This window comes from Tupaia chinensis, unplaced genomic scaffold (assembly GCF_000334495.1).
Source record: "Tupaia chinensis unplaced genomic scaffold, TupChi_1.0 Scaffold144624_1, whole genome shotgun sequence".
In the NCBI taxonomy this organism is placed as follows: Eukaryota; Metazoa; Chordata; class Mammalia; order Scandentia; family Tupaiidae; genus Tupaia; species Tupaia belangeri.
In genome coordinates this window covers 619,709-639,355 of record NW_006204485.1, presented here as the reverse complement: position 1 = coordinate 639,355, position 19,647 = coordinate 619,709, and the positions used below count along the sequence as shown (strand labels likewise).

Below are 19,647 nucleotides of genomic sequence, written 5' to 3'. Positions count from 1 at the left end.
ATCCTTTAAGACTCAGTTTCTTTGGGATATTTTGATTGTTGCCAATTTTCTCCCTTCATAGATAATATTAAAAGGCAAAATGTGGTGTGTATGTATACATATATGTGTGTGTGTGTGTATTTATATATATATATAAATGAGTTCCTTCAAAGGGACTTTTAGAAATGGAACTAACTGCTGAGTCACACAGGGCAATCATCTGAAGAATGTTGTTACAAATGACCAAAACATTTTCCAGAAAACTTGAGATTCACTAGGATTTTCTGAGAATGTTATCTTTAAAGATGCTGACTAACCAGGAGTGCTACCACCTTAGTTTTGATCTTGGCCTGTTGTTTGCCAGTGTAGAGCTGCCTTACATCTCTCCTAATACACCAGTGGGGAAACTTTCACTCTGCACAAGGAGCTTATACACACTCAGAGGCCTAACATAAAGAAGGCGGTATTAGGGGACCAGCAGGTGGCATGGCTGACAATGGTTCAAGTCCTGGACCTGGTGGCTTGCTTTCTCACTCCCCCCCTTTACCCTCTGTGTATGTCTCTTTCTCTGGTCAAATGAAAATAAGTGAATAAATTTAAAAATTTTTAAAAAGTTTAGAAAAAGAAGAGTGTTAGATGCCAAATAATTCATGAGACACAGAACACTGCAAGTTGTGACATATTTGAAAACATCTGCTCGCATATTTAGTTTAATAAAAACTGCACTCACCTGATAGCTTTCCACAATTTTTTCTAGAACGTGCTTCCAGTGAACAGATATCTCAGAGGACGATAAGACTTTCACACCTACTTCTGTCGGTGCTTCACTGGGAGCTGAAATTTGATGAAAACATTGCATGCTCAGTAAGAGGCTTGCTTACACATAGGCTGGCCCTGTGGCCTAGTGGTTAAGGAGTTGAATCCCACAGAACTGAACATAGTTCAAGGTCCAGCCCTGATGGCTTGAGAAACATGCCAGGCATGTGTGCGTCCTGCTCCAAACTCTGAAAGGCTGGAGAAATGGAGGCGATGTGATTGTGGTGTGACCACGCTCCACTGTTTCTTCTGTCTTTTCTTCTTCCTCTTCCCTGTCTCTTCCGTCTTTCTACCTCTGTCTCTCTGTCTCTGCCTGTCTATCACTGATGAGTACACACACCCTCTGGCAATTAAAAAAAACTAAAACGAGGCTTACATGAGGTAATTCGAGTAGTATTATTTGTGATTTGAATAAATTAGAACTAGATTTTCATTTATTTCTAAAATAAATTCAATAAGTTTATTACTTCTTCTATTGCTATTTTATACCATGGTCATCAGCGATACATGCACACACATATATTCTACTTGAATGTCAATATACGCACACATACATATACATACACACACTTGTTTTCACACATATTAAGTTATGTGGATTTTTTACATCTGTGAGAAAGAACCATGCTGTTTTTTGATATTTTCCAATTGCTATGTCTAAGAAAGCCTGTTACAAATGAAAGTTAATTAATATTTAGCTTATCAATTTTACATGATCAAAAGTAGAAAATTTGGTATTATTGAAAATTGTTTATTACAATTCATTGCTATTTATACGAACTAGTTATACACAGCAATACTATTAATAAGATTTCCCTCTTTATGTTCAAGCTAAGATCTTTTGAAAACTTTTTTAATCTCCTGAAACAAGTTGTGACATTCACTCTTTTCTGGGCTCAAAAAAGCTTTTATAAATCTAATCTTCTAACTGGGCATCAAGTCAAATATGTATCAAAAAGACCTCTGTGCAGGGAGAAAACATAATTTACATCTCTTATGAAATTTACACAAAGAAACTAAGGAAACCTTTAGGCAAGCATAATCAATTTTTATTGTCTTTCATTAAAAGCCATAATCCTACTTAATGTTAAAAAATATCCCACATATGAACACTGTTGCCTTTTCAAATCAAGGCAAACATGTAGCACTATGATTGATTTCATAGCATTAGAAGAAAAGATTAACACTTATACAAGTTTCAGCACATGCAAGTTTTATGAGACTCATTAAATATTTAGGAAAGAAATATAATTAAACACAAATGGCCGTGACTAAAGAGATGACAATCATGGCCTTTTGCTTGAAAGCTTACTTTTTCATGACAAATAACGTGGTAATCAAATTGATATTGGGTGAGAAGAGAACTTGTAAACTGCTTTTAACTCTTCTCTTTGAGATTTACTCATGCTGTTTAAATGATTAAAATGGCGTCACATTACCAAATTTTTGCTGCATGAGCACAAGCATAGAGAATGTCATATTGATTATCAAATTATTTCTACATTATATTTTTTCAATATATTGAGTTGAGCTAAATTTTCAAAGTATAATGTATACCATACTAACAGTATAGTGTAACTAACAGTTAAGGTAGTTGGATCCTACATGTCTGACTGTGGTTGAATACCAGCCCTGGCTGCTTAAAAAACATGCGATGTGTGTGCATGCCCAAATCTCCACAGGATGGAGAAGAAGTGAGCGTGGCATGACCACGGCCCAGTGAACGGTGCTTTCTCCTTCTCTCTCCCTGTTTGTCTTTCTCTCTCTGGTGAGTTCATGTGCTTGTTGGCAATTACAAATAAGTGTGTGTGTGTGTGTGTGTGTGTGTGCGTGTGTATGACTCCCTTTAAAAAAAATTTCAGGAACAGATGGTGGTGTAATGGTTACATCGTTGGATTCTCAAATAGTCCACTGTGGATCAAGTCTCAGACCCGGTGGCTTAAACTCAAGCCAGGCTCATGCACGTGTGTGCCCAAGATCCCAAGAGGAGAATGGAAGAGAAGGAATTGTGGCCTGGCCACCTCCCCACCCCCAGGAGGTGATTTCTCACTTTCTGGCTCTCTGTCTTTCTTGTAAGCGCATGCACCCCATAGCAAAAACTTCTCTTAAAAAATTTCTTTAAATATTTATTTAATTTTATTTAATATATTTATTATTATTTGATTTGCTATAGGGCACATACAGTCACCAGAGAGAGACAGAAAGACAGAGAGGGAGGGGAAAAGTAAGAAAGCCAACTGCCAGGGCCAGGACTTGAACCAAAGTTGGCCATGTGAGAGTCAAGCACTTCCACCATCACACTAATTACTGGCCTCAAATTTTTATTTTTTAATTAATTTGAATTTCTGATAGAATTGATTATGTATAATTAAGGTATATAACATGATCTTATGAGATGTACATATTAAATGGCATATTTGTATTGAAAGTAATGATCATGAGATGATTTAAGTACATATTACATTTTTTTAAAATACGAAAGCTAATAAATCTTTGACTGAGGGTATATATGAGAATTTCTGTTGATTTCATAGGAAGAGTTAAAAATTTATCTTGGACTAAAAATAATGCAGATTGAGTAAACAAATATATCGTGCATTTTGCCTCTAAGAGAATTAAAAAGGACCTCAAATGATTTGTTTTCAAATTCTATTTGTGCTTCTCACATATGTGCACAGAGAAACTTGGCCAAGGGTGAACGTGTAAGATTAGAGGGAACATAGTAAAAAATAATGTAATTATGACTAGTCTAAAAGTGTATGTCATTTAACATAGACATATAAAGCAACTCTAAGATTTAATGTTCAGTTCAATTAATGTTCTAGAAAAACAAGAGAGTATTGGTTTTTTTCCTTAAGTAGCCTATAGAAAAATTTTTTCATTTCCATGAAAACATTTCAACTGACTTTTTGATCTCTTTTTTCATTTCCATGAAAACATTTCAACTGTCTTTTTTAACCCTTTTTAATATAATTTATATCTAAATTTCCTTTAATAAAATTCCAGCACTATTGTAATAACAGGGAAAGATATATAAATGCAATTTTGTACATAATTTTGGGTTAAAATTTGGAGCAATTTTATAAATAATGTATTTGTTATAGCATTTCTAAATATTAAACTTCATGAAAACAAAGACATATTAAGGTTTTAATACAGTACATAGAATTTTTACTGCAAAGTTATAACCAAAAGTTCAGAAACAAGAGTCAAAGCTAAAAATTTTAGCACAATTTTTAAACTACCATGGACATGATCTCAAGGATGAGAAAGATTTTAGTGATAGTCTTTTCATTTAGATGGAGAGATTGACATTTTAATTTGGCTTAAAATATTGGGTCATGACTTTTCTGATTTTTGCATAGAAAAAATACATCATGACTTTTCTGCTGACCTAATAATACTCATTTATTAAATCCGTAGTATAATTATCCCTCTATTTTTGCAGATTCCCCATCTGCAGATTCAAAAATTCATGGATCAAAAATATTTGGAAAAAAACAGAAAACAATTTTAAAAAACTACAAATAAAAAGAACTATATAAAAATTATTTACTATCTAGAGAGGATTTAGAGTATGTGGGATGATGTACACAGTTGATATGCAAATATTACTTCATTCAATAGAAGGGACTTGAACATGGTGGATTTTCAAATCTGAGGGGACTTCTGGAACCAATCTCCTGTGGATACCAAGGGACCGCTGTGCTAAGGAGTAGGGCGTGAATTAAGGCAAATTGAAGGCATACAAGAGAGCTAGGTTTTCCTCCCTCGTCGAGCTGGTCAAGCCCTCTTTTACTTTCACTCACCATCTTGTGCTGAGTTAATGACGGCTATGAGACTGTAGGGTCCATCTCCTTTGCTGTTGAAAGCCTTCACTTTCACTTGGAACGCAGTGGAAGGGCTCATGGTTTCGTCTTTATGGACATATCTGCCGGTCTCCGGATTAGTAACTGTCACTTTTTTCCATTCAACTCCATCAAATGGCTTAAATGCTACTATGTAACCAAAATTGTTACCATAGTGGTATTCTCTTGACAAGGGCTAAATAAAAATTAAAATATTAAATAGGTTTTAGTGACACACTTACCAGTGGGAATAATCCTTCAAATAATGCAACAGGTGGAAGCTTGCTCTTTGTGAAAACACACTTAGTTCATAAGTTAGTGCTGTTCAAAAATGCCAGAATCAAAACATGCTCACACATTTGATGGCACCATTTACCAAATGGCATTCTTTGTATTCCTTAAACACCCCTGGGGTTTCTATTCTGGGCCTTGTAGAAACTGGACTTGGTTGTGCAGTATAGACATCCTGAAGTATAACTCCATGTGATTTTAGATTATTAGAGAGTTCTCTGCTTAGGTTTTAGAATTCAGAGTATAACAGTATCAGCAACCATACTTTGGGTAATGATTCACAAACCCTAACACCAGAAACTTGATTTTGGACTTTGTGGGGAGGATTTATAATTCTGAAATTTTGCACAAGATCCATCTTCTTCTGAAGTGGATATTCACAGAGTTTACACAGATCAAGTCATACAGAAAAGAATATAATGTCTCTTTTTTTTTTTGAAGAGGTTTTCTTTTTATTGCTATAGGGCACGTGGGCTCGCCAGACAGACAGACAGAGAGAGACAGAGAGATAGAAAGTGGGAAATCACCCCCCAGGGGGATGGCCACGCCGCAATCCCTTCTCCTCCATTCTTCTCTCAGGATCTTGGGCACGCATGCACATGCGCCCAGCGTGAGTTTTAAGCCACTAGGTCTGGAACTCGAACCGTGGTCGACTACATGGGAGTCCAGCGACATAGCCATTACGCTAACTGCTGGTCCCTAATTTTTACGTTTGTAAGGCCAGCAGGTGGAGTGGTGGTTAAGACTCTGGACTATCATGTACCTGCCTGTGGTTCAAGTCCTGGACCTGGCAGCTTTCTCTCTCTCACTCTCTCCTTTCTCTCTCTCTTTCTGGTGAGCATACATATCCTGTAGCAAATTTGAATAATAATAATAATAGTATTAAATAAATAATATCTTAAATATTTTATATTTGCACTTTTGAATGTTTCATTAGTGGCAACATATAGAAATCTATAATTTAAGATTCAGAATAGCAAAAGATATTTTTTTCCTATATCTGATTTAAACGCCATAGCACAGAGCAAATTCAAGTTTTGCTAAATATCCACTTATTATATAAATCAATTTGATTCATGGAAAGAATTAAACTTATCATTTTACCTGAAGTTCTCAAAATTCTTTGAAGCCTGAGCTGTGCAGTTTAACTATCTTTAGTGAATAAACATTAAACATATTTATTGAATAAATGGATCTGCATAAAACAGGCTACCTGGGTACATGCCAGCTGTCTAATGCAGACAAGTTTGTACCCTAGCAACCTTTCCCACCTCCTCCTAATATTGCTCCCATTTCAAAAATCCAGCTAAGATATTCTGTTTTCCAGAAATAATAGTCTCTGTCATAGAACTCTCCTTTGGGTTGTAAAAATTTAATAAAATATTTTGGATATCTCAGTAATAAATCTTTGGGTGACTTCTAAGACTGACCTACCATGTCAAAGTCTACCTTGGGTAAGGAAGTAGCTTTCAATTTAAAAATGGGTTTTATGCAAAGTTTGTAAATGAAATCTTCAGAGTTTGGAATGTCCAGAGTCAACATTATAAATTACAATTGGGTATAAACTACCAGAACATGATGAATTCAAAATACATCTAGAATCTGATATTGAATATTTAATCTCTTAGGTTAATAGATGCTTTAGCATTCAGACTCTGGTTTTGCCTAGGAAATGAACATTTATACTATAAGTCAGATAAAATATGGCATGCATTTAAGGAAAAAATATAATTCATTCTTGCTTGTAAGTTGAATGTACTTTTATTTCAAAAAGCAAAATGGGCTTGAGATTAAGTAGAGATTCAGTACCCAATAACATATGCAACATGTCAATACTTACCGCCCACGTTATTGTCAGCTCTCTGTTGCTTCCACCCCCACCACCTACATCTGAAGGAGCCACATTTGGTGCTAAAACAAACAAACAAACAAATATACACAATAGCAATTAAAATAGAGGTGATGTAATGTGGTTTTCTGGTATCAGAGTTCTTATGCACTACAGAAATCATATGTTTTCCTTTCACTAGGAGAGACAAGTTTTAGGGCTAGTCCACTTAATATAATAGCAATGGCACACAGTAGCTGTAATAATCTGTTTACTGCCAAGAAAAAAATTGATTTGGTACCATAGGAAATGTGCTAGCTTCTCTCAGAAAAGGAGAGCAAGTTTGTCTCCCCATCTTTTTTTTTTCTCCTATCTCCTTTCATTTAGTATTATTTTGAAAGAGGATATACCATTTTCAAAAATATTTTACAGCTCTTACTTTGGAATCTTCTCATTTTTCTACTATTTATTGTCCTACAAATAAATGCTAAGAAACCATGCACCTATATTAACATTGGATGTTTCCCCCAAATATATGGAATATTAGAAATCTAATAGCATCTTATGCTATCACTTTCTGCTCCTAAATCTCTCCTGGCACCTTACCCATCACTGACTCCAACTCTCTCTCCCCCACACCCCATTATCATGACCTCATTCTTTAGTCTGAGTCTCTGCGCTGGGGAGACTTGGTAGTCCCTGTTATTCAAAACCTCCCTGTAACGCTGCTTTCTGCTAGTCCCTAAGCCATCATTCCCTTTCCTGTCACTGAACTGATATGACTATTTCATGTGCTTCACTTTATAATCTCTCTTTAACAAGCCACAATCTGTTTCCACTTCTTGGTATTACTGAAATCACTCTTTCAAACATCACCAAATGGCTTCTAACTGCCAAGTCCAGCAGCCTCTTCTCCGTTCTTCTCCAAGGTATTTCCTCTCCATAACACTTCCGAGTAGGCACTGTCTCTTCTTGGATTTGTGCATTTAGTGACTAACTGAAGTTGTACAGACAAACAAAAGCATTGTTTGTTCCTGCACTCAAGGAACCATCCGGGTATGTGGATGAAGTCCATGTTTCTAGAGAGGACACAGGTTTTCCTATGGAAATGCTTCAAAATCATGCTGCTATATTATTCCCAAGTCTCTTAACCTTTCCAAGAAATGAAACATCAGTATTTCCTTGAGTCCCCAAACCCCTTCCGAGGAGGAAATAGCCACATCTACCCCAGAGTGCTCAGACCAAGGTGTCCATTTGTTGAACTGCAGATACTAACAAATAATTGTAATTTCAAATACATCCTTCAAAATGTCTCCCCATGTTAGCCTTAGAAATTATTTGAAGTGTTTACATTAATTGTTCAGGAACAAACAAGAAGTTATGCTTTTCATCTATAAAATTATACAATAATTTCCCATCCCAATGAAGAAATTAACATGAAATCTGAGAGATTTTATTTTGCCATTCAACTGTTACACCATCAGTGTTAGATAATAAAATTACGTGTCTCAAAATGTTACAACTTACTTTTAGCATGTTATGCAAAATATATATTGAGTATTAGGCTATTAAAATATCCCCTGGTAACTCTTTTAACCCTGTAACTCATATTCTGGAGTTAAAACTCTAGGGACCAGCAGATGGTGTAATGGTTATATTGCTGGACTCCCATATAGTTGACCATGGTTTGAGTCCTGGACCTAGTGGCTTAAAAAAAAAATCATGTCAGGTGCGAGTGTGTTCATGTCCAAAAATCCCAAGAGGAAAGTGGAGGAGAAGAAATTGCAGCATGGCCATCCCCCTGGGGTGTGATTTCTTGCTTTCTGTCTCTCCATCTGTCTCTCTGCCTCTCTGGTGAGTGCATGTGCCCTATGACAAAACTCTCTCTCTCTCAAAACAAACAAACAAACAAAACTTTATATACTGTAGAAAAACAAACAGCATGTTGCCTTATAATCAATGAATAAATAAAATTTTGTGTGTTTAGCTGTAAGTACAAGCACAGAGGTCAATCAAATAATTTTTAAAATAACTCAAAAATAATTTACTATACTGTAATTTATCAAATCAAATATTACTTCATTAGGACAAGTATTTGCCAAAGCATTTCACTGTAATGTTTTCCATTACAATCTATATTAGTTTTTTTATTTAGAGCAGAGTTGAAAATGGAATATGTTTTTACTTGATTGAAATTTTTTCCCATTTTATAATGTTTATTTTAAGCACTTATTGACATGCATCAAATGATTCAAAACACGAAAGCACAGACATAGAGATAGTGTTATCACAGAGAGTTCCTATATCATACTTAGATTACTTATGGACTTAATTTCTCCTATTTAGCTTTTTATGTCCACTTACTTATTTCTTACATAAGTCAACAAGACAGAGAGTGAGGAAGAGAGAGACAAGCACCTCCATGATGCATCAGTGTATTCGCAGATTCACCCGACCCCAGTCACTAGCATTATGTCTGCCAAGCATACTCAGGAAGCTCTGGAGACGAACCAGGAACCTTCCTATGTGGGTCCGCCTTGATGAGAGTTACATTGTACTGTTACACAACTATCTAGAACCTCCACCCTCCTGTTTAGCTGTGTCTGGCTAGATGTAATTTTAATAAATTAGGGAAATTTTTCTACAGAAGGAATTCACATATAACCTACATCTCTGACATGAATCTGAGACTAGAGTGGTTAGGTGCCCTATTTGAATTCAGCCCTGCTTGGACTTGGCCAAACAGTGACTTGTTTCAGGGAAGTAAATCACCCTAAGCACAAGGAAGCTTATTTAACTTTAGTTTCCATAGCGTTTACTGGAGAACAAAGTAGACACCTTTAAACAATAAATTAAAAAGAATTTAAACTAGTATTTAGGAAAAATACTGAATTATTCATCATAAATAATTGATATTCACAATTTAACTGTGAAAGGTTAAATATAGTAATTTGTCTTGTCCTTTTGACAATTTAACTGTGAAAGGTTAAATATAGTAAGGTGTCTTGTCCTCTTCCCATCATTTCAGTCTAACAGTGATTCCCTTATGATGTTGTAAGAGTGTTTCTGTATTTCAATCACAGATGTAAAGTAATTTAAAAAGCAAAATTGGGACCAGCAGATGGCATAATGGTTACATTGTTGGACTCTCACATAGTCAACAATGGTTTGAGTCCCAGACACTATGACTTAAAACTCACACTAGGCACGTGTGTGCATGCCCAAGATCCCAAGAAGAAAATGGAGAAGGGATTATGGCAAGGCCATCCCCCCTGAGGGGTGATTTATCACTTTCTGTCTCTCTGTCAAGTGCACATGCCCTATAGCAAAAATCTCTCTTAAAAAAATAAATAAATAAAAAGCAAAACCAAGTCAATGCCATGACTATTCTTTCCCCTGGGGGGAAAAATGCTGCCAGTTTTCTTTTAGATTTGAATGCTTAAATAATCTGCATATAACTACCTCTTTGGGCTTGAATGTTTTATTTAATGATGCATAAATAGGGTTGTGACAAATTCTAAATTAGGAAAATCATGGAGCTCATAAACATAGGGCTTTGATTCAAAATATGTTGACCATGTCAGTTCTTGTTAATTATTGCTTTGACTTGTATAGTTATTATTACAAACAAAAAGTTAACTATGAACATAAGTTTTCACTTTAATTTGTGTCAAAATTTCACTGTTACTTAAAACTATTTAAAGCCATTTTTTTCTTGTTTTTGACATACGGTGTGTACACTCACTAGAGAGAGAGAGAGAGAGAGAGAGAGAGAGAGAGAGAGAGAAGGAGAGACAGAAAGCAAGAAATTACAGCCCAGAGGGGAAAGCCACACTGCAATCTCTTCTTTCTCTTCCTGGAATTTTGAGCATGCATGCACATGCACCCGACAAGTTTTTTTTTTTCAATTTATTTTATTTATTCATTCGTTTACTTTAATTTGACCAGAGAGAGACGCAGAGAGAGAGAGAGGGAAAGTGAGAAAGCAAACCACCAAGTCCAGGACTTGAACCATGGTCAGCCATATGGGAGTCTCCAGTGCCTTCATCGCCACACCACCTGCTGGCTGACATGGTTTTTAAACTGCCACGTCTGGGACTAAACTGTGGTCAGCTATATGGGAATCAGCACCTTAATCACCATACCACCTGCTGGATCTGAAATGAAATTTTTAATAGGAGGTTGAAAATGGTGATATAAATAATGCTCTAGTTCAGAAAAGTAAAATGATTGAAGTCCAACTCCTGCTTTTATTCTCTTGATATTCTTAAGCACGTAAATGCATAATTCTGAAGAGCCATTAATAAAATGAAATGAACCATCTAACATTTGGATAAGAGTAGGTCTTTGTAACTGTTAAGAGCTCCTGCTCTGATGGTAGAACAGATTGCTCACACTCCCACTGCAGCTGTTGTTAAATTGATGTCCTTTCCTCTGTAGAGAGAAAAGATGAAGGCTCCAAGATAGCTCACAACAACATGCATTAATGTCTTAGGGTCTTATCAGACAAAAATTGTAGATTTGTTCATTATTCTAAGCTTGGTTTTCAAACTGGAAATTTAAATGGTGAAAAAGAGGAAGTTTGTTATTTACTCAATGGAATGCTGAACTAAGAATAAGTCAGTCCAGGAAAATGTTTGAATGGACAGAAAAGTATGCTCTCACTGAATTCATCATAATGCATAATGAAATTGTTATGAAGAACCCAAACCAATGACGGATTATTTGTTTAAGTAAAAGAATTAACATTTTCTAGTTTACTTTCCTCAGAATATGGTAAACAATAGCATCTACTGCATAGGTTAAAATTGTTATTAAACAAAATACATTTAGTAAATGGGTTTTTCTAAATCCTAATATGCGAAGCTCACTACTGTTTTGAGCAATTCTCTTTTCATCCTCTTTTACTAGAAACTTACAGTCACCAGAATCATCATTTTACTTTCTTTGTTTCTCTCTTTTCCATCTGTGAATAATTCTGAGTGCCAACCATGAACACTGTGCTGTGTTAGGCACTAAGAATAACTAGATGAATAAAATCTGATTTCAGTCCTGAACATGCTCTCTTGGTAGTTGTAGAAATTAAATTTGTACAATAGTTTTAATTCTATACGCTAAATATTCCTGATTGGTAAAAGTTTATACAGTGAATAAATAAGTGAACTCAGCTTAATAATAGCCTCATCTAAAACCTGAGAATTATTTCTACATACTTTATCTGATTGGATAGTCAGATCAGGATTCAAGTGAGTATATAAATAGGCGGAACATCCCCATGTAACAGAAAAGGCAAAGGAGTCTCAAAGAAGTTAACTTGCCCAGGTTGGAGGGCTGACAGGTAGAAAAGCTGCCAAGTTTAACACGGGTTTTGTGATAGCTTAAGCATCTATAATCATAGGTCTGACTCTAAGGTGTAGCCATAATGTGCTCTAAAAAGAAGCCAGAATTTATGTGATGATGGAGGTTCAAATCCCAGGCCCACTCAGCCTGAAACAAGTCAGAGTAGTCAGGATCCTCTGGGCTGCAGAACTGGAGGAAGGGAATCAAAGCATGAGCAGAATGGTGGAAGAGACTCCTTTCTCTCTCTCTCCCTGTCACTGATACACGCACACACACACTCATACACTCTATCATGAAAAAGCTATTTTTAAAAACTATACTCTTAACTTCTTTTAAAGAGATTTATCTATTTAGTTTTAATGACAGCAACTAACTTTAACATAGTACATTTCCAGTTTCAAAAGAGATTTTTAGTACCATCTCTGTCCTTTATCAAATATACAATGAAACAAAAGAAACAAAAATGAATAAAAGAAACAAAATGAAGAAACAACCAAAAAAAAAAAAAAAGAAGAACAGAAAAGAAAGAAAGAAAAAAGGAATGAATAAAAGAAACAAAATGAAGAAACAACCAAAAGAAAAAAAAAAAGAAGAGAAAAGAAAGAAAGAAAAATGAAATGAAATGAAAGCAGAATAGACACAAAATTAAGGCTTGATGTATAATATTCAAGTGTTGATTCTGATTTGTTATTTTTTTCCTGTTCTCCTCCTCAAGTTGGTTTGATCTGGCAAGTAAACATCAAAGCTGTCAAAATAAACCTGAATGCACCAATTTAGGATATCAACTCACAACTGTACCTGCAGAACTATTAGCTATTAGAGTATATCTACAATGACACATTATTTCAAAGGACGCTTTTGTTATCTCTTTTTTACAGTCAAAATTAAATGGGCCAAAATGAATGACAAACATTTCTTCTAATTCTTCATTTGGCAGCATCCATTTTATAATGCACTTGTCTGAATCCGAAGAATGCACCCAACTGTGCACTGAGATCTTAACATTAAGTAATTGGGCAGATAAGGGCGTATGTGGCTTTGGATAATGTCATGTCTTTCAATCAGCATAATGAACCATAGGACCAACCTTTCCATCAAATGCGAACCAGCCTTTATCCCACATAACATATGGTGGCAGCCCTTAGAAAATTGTTTTAATGGTATATGACAAGACAAATATCCTTCATTTAAGAAATATTTTTATTGTTTTGTAAGGATGAAAAATGCAAATGGCCGATTTTCTGCATATTCATTATTATAAAGCAGGCAAAAGGAAAACCTACAGAGACATTCTGCTCAATTTTATTATATGAAATATTCTTTTAAGATCATTTTAAATTAAATAATATAATCCTTTTTCTATTATGCTTTTATAAAAAATGGAAAAACATTGCCAAATGAGGTGATCAATTATAAAATTAGAGGCCATATTTTCTTATAAGCATATTATGGTTTAAAATAAGCATCAATAGCACAATAAATTTTATTGAGCCAAGTGTTAACTGCTTTTCTTATGTGTGTCTTAATCATAAAATGAATTCCACTGGATAAATTATTCACAGTTAGAGATGAGGTTCGGGGAGATTAAGTAACATGTCTCAAATCACAGAGCTTATAAATGATGATGCCAAGATGCCATCAAAGGACAAGTGGCCTGGAGTTTCAAGACTGCATGCTGTCTTCAGGAAGTGGTTTAGGAGTCAAACCTTTAGGATTGGAAAGGTCTGGATTTGAATTCCATTTCTGCCTCACATTAGCTGGGTATAATCTTAACTTCCTAAGATGTAATATTAGAAGTAATAACACCAGTTTTATAAAGTCACTGTGAGAATTAAGTGGAACAATGCCACTAGAGTTGAGCACTATGACAACACAGGAAGGATCTTCAAACAGGTCATGGGAAATGTGTTATGAAAAGACCATACATGGATTTCAAATGTTTGCAGAGCCGGCAGGTGCCATGGTGGTTAAGGGCGCTGGGCTTCCACATGGCCAACCATGGTTCGGATCCCGGACCTGGCAGCTTGCTTTCTCACTTTCTCTCTCTTCTCACTCTTTGGTAAAATTAAAATATACAAAGTTAAATAAAATAATTCTTAAAATAATTTTAAAAAGTTTTCTCCAATATAAACTTATACATTAATTCAATTTTTCTAAAACTTATAACAGTTCCCTCCTATAGCAAGTGCATAAACTATGGTAGCCACATAGGCTGATTAACAAAAGATCCTAAAATATTTCTTGATAATAGATTAACATATGTGTCAGAGGTTTGAGAATTTATTTTTTTTATAATTGAAAGGAATAAATCAACTTCTAATTATACTACAGGGCTATACCTTACATTGTGAATAAGACTGCTAATATGTTACAGGTGTTGGTTTTGGCTCCAATGGCTTTTAAAGGAGGTATTTTCTATGCACACCAGAGACAGAGAGAATTTCTTTCTTTCTTTCTTTCTTTCTTTCTTTCTTTCTTTCTTTCTTTCTTATTTTTTTTTAGAGCGATTTTTGCTATAGGGCGCATACACTCGCGGGAGAGACAGAGAAAAACAGGGAGACAGAAGGTGAGAAATCACGCCCAAGGGAGGATGACCATGCCATAATTCCTTCTCCATTCTCCTCTTGGGATCTTGGGAACACACGCACACTTGTCTGGCATTAGTTTAAGCCACTGGATCTGGGACTCGAACTACAGTCAACTACATGGGAGTCCAACAATGTAACCATTATGTCATCTGCTGGTCCTGAGAATCAATTTCTTAACACAATAATATTTGAATAAACATTTTCTTTGTCTCTCAGTCTCTCTCAGGGGAGCTCACACACTCTGTAGCAAGTGAAATGAGAATTAAAAAGAAGGGGGCAGGTCTCTATCCACCACTAATGGCAATGAACATTTCCTCCCTCCCCATAAACAACTGGTACTTCACTAAAATATGTCCTAATAAGGCTTAGTTCCTATTGTCTTAGTCAAAAATTCATCACATTCAATAAATTTTAAAGGCCTGTATTTGAGATAGATATGTTATAATTTTTAACTGTAATAGGTTTGTTTGGATAACTTAATCACTTAATATTGTCCCACAATTTTATTTTGAAAACGGATACTTATTACATCAAACCAAGTGTGCAATCTCTCATCTCAAGTAAAAATCATGAGATTCAAGCAACCAGTGAGGTCATACCCCAGTTTCTAAACTGAGGCTCTCAGGAATAATCATTAGATTACCTCCATACCCTAATGAGATTTTTGTGATGCAGAGAAAAGGCAACATTTGGATTAATTCTGAAGGTAGATGAACTAAAATGAAACCATTGACTATTTACATCATCTCTAGTTTCACGCTTAAAGAAAAAGTATAAGCTTCTATTGAAACTCTAGAAAAGGTTCGTATAAGTGGATGTGTTTTTAGAACCGACCTGAGGAACTCTTCAGAGAAAAAGCTCAGTGTATGAGGAGAGCTGTCAGACAGATTCACTTGAGTTCTGAGTCTAGCAAGGGGTTATATTTACTTTGGCGAACTATTCAGTGTCTCTAAGTCTATTGCCCATTAATGAGCATGAAGACAGGACTATCCACACAGCAGAATGATGAGGATTAAATGAAATGCATGTGAAAACACTCAGCCACAGACCAGCAACATTAATGCTTGTTTTCTACTTTTAGTTCAGAACCATCATTTTTATCTGATAAATTAAGTGAAACTAAGAGACAGTTTAAGGATGGCAGACCTATGATTACCTGGCTATCAAATCCAAAGACCTTAGAACCCGGAATTCTACTTAGAAGTTAGGTCAAGGAACTGAGATAGCCCGAAATGTGGCTAAGTCCTATTAAGAGTTCATAGCAGAAGTTTACTGGCAGTCTTGTCCTCCCTGAAAAGCACTGGTGTTTGGCATACTATCATCAAAATAAATGAACTCAGAGAGCCTACAAAACCATTCTTTTTTTTTGATAGACAGGAAATAATAAAAGAAGAGCTATAATTAGAATCAAAATGTTTTGCCTTAGCAATGCAGGAAAATAGGAACAAAGAGAGGAGTAATTCTCTCGCTAAAGGCTATTTAAATGGAGTAGATATTTAGTATAAAAATGTGAACCTAGATTGGAAAGAATAGGCAAGGTGAACTAGGACAAGAGATGCCATCATAGATCCTTAAAGCACAGGACATAGCTTGAGAGATGTCCCATTAGGTGATTTTGTCACTATCTGAATGTAGCAAAGTGTACTTTGTACAAACCTAAACACTGGACTACACAGTATAGGCCATATGCTCCTTATGGGGCCACCATTATGTATGTGGTTAGTCCATCATTGACAAAAAGTCATGTTGTTAGTGCCCGACTGTATTTTACAGTGACATCTAAAGTTAAAACAACAGTCCCTCACTGCTATTAGGTCATCAGGAAAGTCATGACTTATTTTTTCTAAGCAAAAATGTATCATGACTTTCTCGACAACCCAATGTTTCTTAGAGAGACTATGACTCTCCAAGTGGCAGAGATCTGAAAAGGCCTCATCCTTGCCCACCCTCCCCTCCTTGCCAAGGCTCTTCATGCAGCTCTTTAGTTGTAAATGCTGTTGAGAATTAATCAAAACTGTGACCCTTCTAAATCATGGGACCTGCTAATTCCAGAGTCTACCTGGTTACAACTCAGAATTTACACTCGAGCTTAGATTCTAAATACCAACTTCATTTAAATGGTCTCTAGGGGAATATGCAATGGTTTCTATTTATCCTTTTTCCCAAATTAACTGTGTAACAATATTCTTAAACTTTATATTTTCTTTCTTAATTTTTTTTACTATCTTGACATAAAATACACACACATGTGAAATAAACACACATTTTAAAGGTGAATCACTTACCTCAATGTATTATTTCTTTCCAAATATGATCAATATATGTTAAAATGGCACTGTATTTATAAGTCTTTTAAAATTTAGAAAGTTTCTTCTACATACCTGCACCATCTGTTTTAATTCTGTTTGACGGTATACTGGGTTCCCCTATACCCAATGTATTCGTTGCTACTACACGAAATTCATACTCCATCCATGGGATTAAATCCACTGCTTTTGCTGCCTCCATATTTCCTTCAATAATTGGAGGATCTGAATGAAATAAACATTAGAAATATTAGTTAACTCACATCATTTTTATAGCTCCATTTTTTTTTTGCTATAGGATGTGTGTACTAACCAGAGAGAGACAGAGAAGGAAGGTAATAAATTAAAACAACCACCCCAGATGGGGATGACCATGCCACAATCCTTTCTCCTCTAGTCTTCAATCAGGATTTTGGACGCACATACACATGCACCTGGTGTGTTTTTCAAGCTGACGGGTCTGGGACTGGAACTGCACAGTTGACTATGTGGGATTTAGCTGCCTTAACCACCATGCCAACTGGCTGGCTCACTCCCCCTTTTTATTTTACAATTTTGGAGAAAATGACACATAATACATTGAGTTGAAATCAAACCATACGGAATAATAAAATGTTAAGTTCAAGGGAATAAAATGAGAGATCATTAATAAACAACAAATGAAAATGAGTGATATCTTTCTGAAGCACCTGTTTAGTAAGTCTGGACTGAGGGCACTGAATTCTGCATGTTCTGTCTTCGCTGCTGGCCCATGCACTATGCATTGAGTACCAAGAACCTGTGTTCTAGTAGTAATGTAGCCTACTGGGAGCAAACAATTTATTTGTAGGGTAACCATACATTTACATTATTTTTGTTGTTTTTATAGATTTAATACTCAAATTATTTAATGTCAGTGACAATAAATGTTATAATAATTAAGCACATCTCAAAGTTTAGAGATAATGAGAAGATTATAAGGTAGAGGTAGGATATGATGCTCCTTTAACTGAGATATGAAAAAACATGCATCCAAGCCAGGTCTATACATTATTTTAATCTTTTTAAATTTTTTTTGAGAGAGGTTTTTTGTTATAGGGCACGTGCATTTGCGAGAAAGAGAGAGACGGAGAGACAGAAAGAGAGAAATCACCCCCCTGGTGGAATGGCTATCCCACAATCCCTTCTCCTCTATTCTCCTTTCAGGATCTAGGCCACACATGCACACATGCCCAGAATGAGTTTAAGCCACTGGGTCCGGGACTCAAACCACAGTTGACTACATGGGAGTCTAGTAACATAGCCATTACGCTAACTCTGGTCCCAATCTCTCTTCAAATATTTTCATATAGCTTTTAATAATTAACATACACATAAATACCTAAATTCTATTTATTTGGAAAACTTATTCCCTTAGACTTGTCTATGACTGAGATTTTTATCTGGCAATACAGACCATGAACATGTAGTGTTAACTATTCATTAAAATAAAAATTGTTATGGTAGCCCTAGGAAACTAATACAGAGACTTAATAGCAGACTTAAAGGATGGAACTATTCGTATTTGTGATTTTGTGAGTTTTGAGGATCAAGTAGAAAAATGTGGCAGAAGGCTCAAGGGGGCCATCTGACCCTTTCCCCTACTTCATGTGTTGGGACATCCAGTTCTATTTAAGTACTTGAAGGATGGAAATATTGAAGACATTTCAAAAGGGCCCATCTCAGCAAGGAAATAGTATTCTCATGATGGTGTAGTTACACTAGGGCTTTTCTAAGCAGATGCAGAGTCAACAGTTCCTAGCACTTGCGTGCAGGATCAAAGCTGGAAGAACCAGCGGATGTGCAGTGGATAGACTGATTTTGAGTACAAGTGAGGATTCAGTTTGAAAATATCTCCAATAAATAGGTCAGGAACTTATTTGGAAAACAGAAAATCATACATGACCAGGGACTATTTGAAGAGATGAGGGAAGATAAAGCAGGAAAAAATAACTGGAGTCATTCTGTGATCAGATTTGGAGTCTACCAAATCCAACCTGAGGATTTAGGCCTTTGATTTATGTGATTGAGACAAAAAAAAAAAAAAAAAAAAAGCAGCAGCAGCAGCAGCAAACAGCCTTAGAGTTACTGTCTTGCAAAGATAGACGAGTAGGAAGCCCTAGGCCCATAGATGTGAGCAAATTTATCAAAAGGGGACTAGAAAATAGACGTGAAAAAGATGGACTTCGGAATGTACTTTGTAACTTATTAAGAAGCAATTTTTTACATTCCCACCAACAGTTGGGGAAGGGAGAAAGTGTGAGGAAAGGAATCAAGGAGAGAAATAGAAGGGCAAATCATTTATGGGATTATGGGACACAGAAATGGATGATTTTCTGTTGATAATAACGTGTATAGTATTTTCAACTGGACTGGTGTGAAGTGCATTCAAGTTGGGTAAGTTCACTGTACAAGCTGTAGTAATGTATAGTGATCGGATATATAAAATAAAATAAAAAATAAAATATAAGAATAAAAAGAAGCATTTTTTTAAAGTTGTTTTGCCACAGGGTATGTGCACTCACCAGAGAGACAGAGAGAGACAGTGAGAGGAAAAGTGAGAAATCACCTCCCAGGGGGCAAGGCCATGCCGCAATCCCTTCTTCTCCATTCTCATTCTGAATTCTGGGCAT

At 35.7% G+C, this 19,647-nt stretch overlaps 1 protein-coding gene across 2 annotated transcripts in view; it reads right to left on the bottom strand.

Annotated features, from left to right (window-relative positions):
* The window catches only part of CNTN1 (contactin 1), a 294,525-nt gene that overhangs the window by 46,093 nt on the left and 228,785 nt on the right, over window positions 1–19,647 (bottom strand). For both annotated transcript variants that reach the window (XM_006167209.2, XM_006167210.2), the window contains exons 17-20: window positions 17,072–17,221; window positions 6,775–6,845; window positions 4,605–4,839; window positions 710–813 (exon numbers count right to left, since the gene is read on the bottom strand). In XM_006167209.2, coding sequence (XP_006167271.1) covers window positions 710–813; window positions 4,605–4,839; window positions 6,775–6,845; window positions 17,072–17,221 — 560 coding nt within the window. The remainder of the gene's footprint in view (window positions 1–709; window positions 814–4,604; window positions 4,840–6,774; window positions 6,846–17,071; window positions 17,222–19,647) is intronic.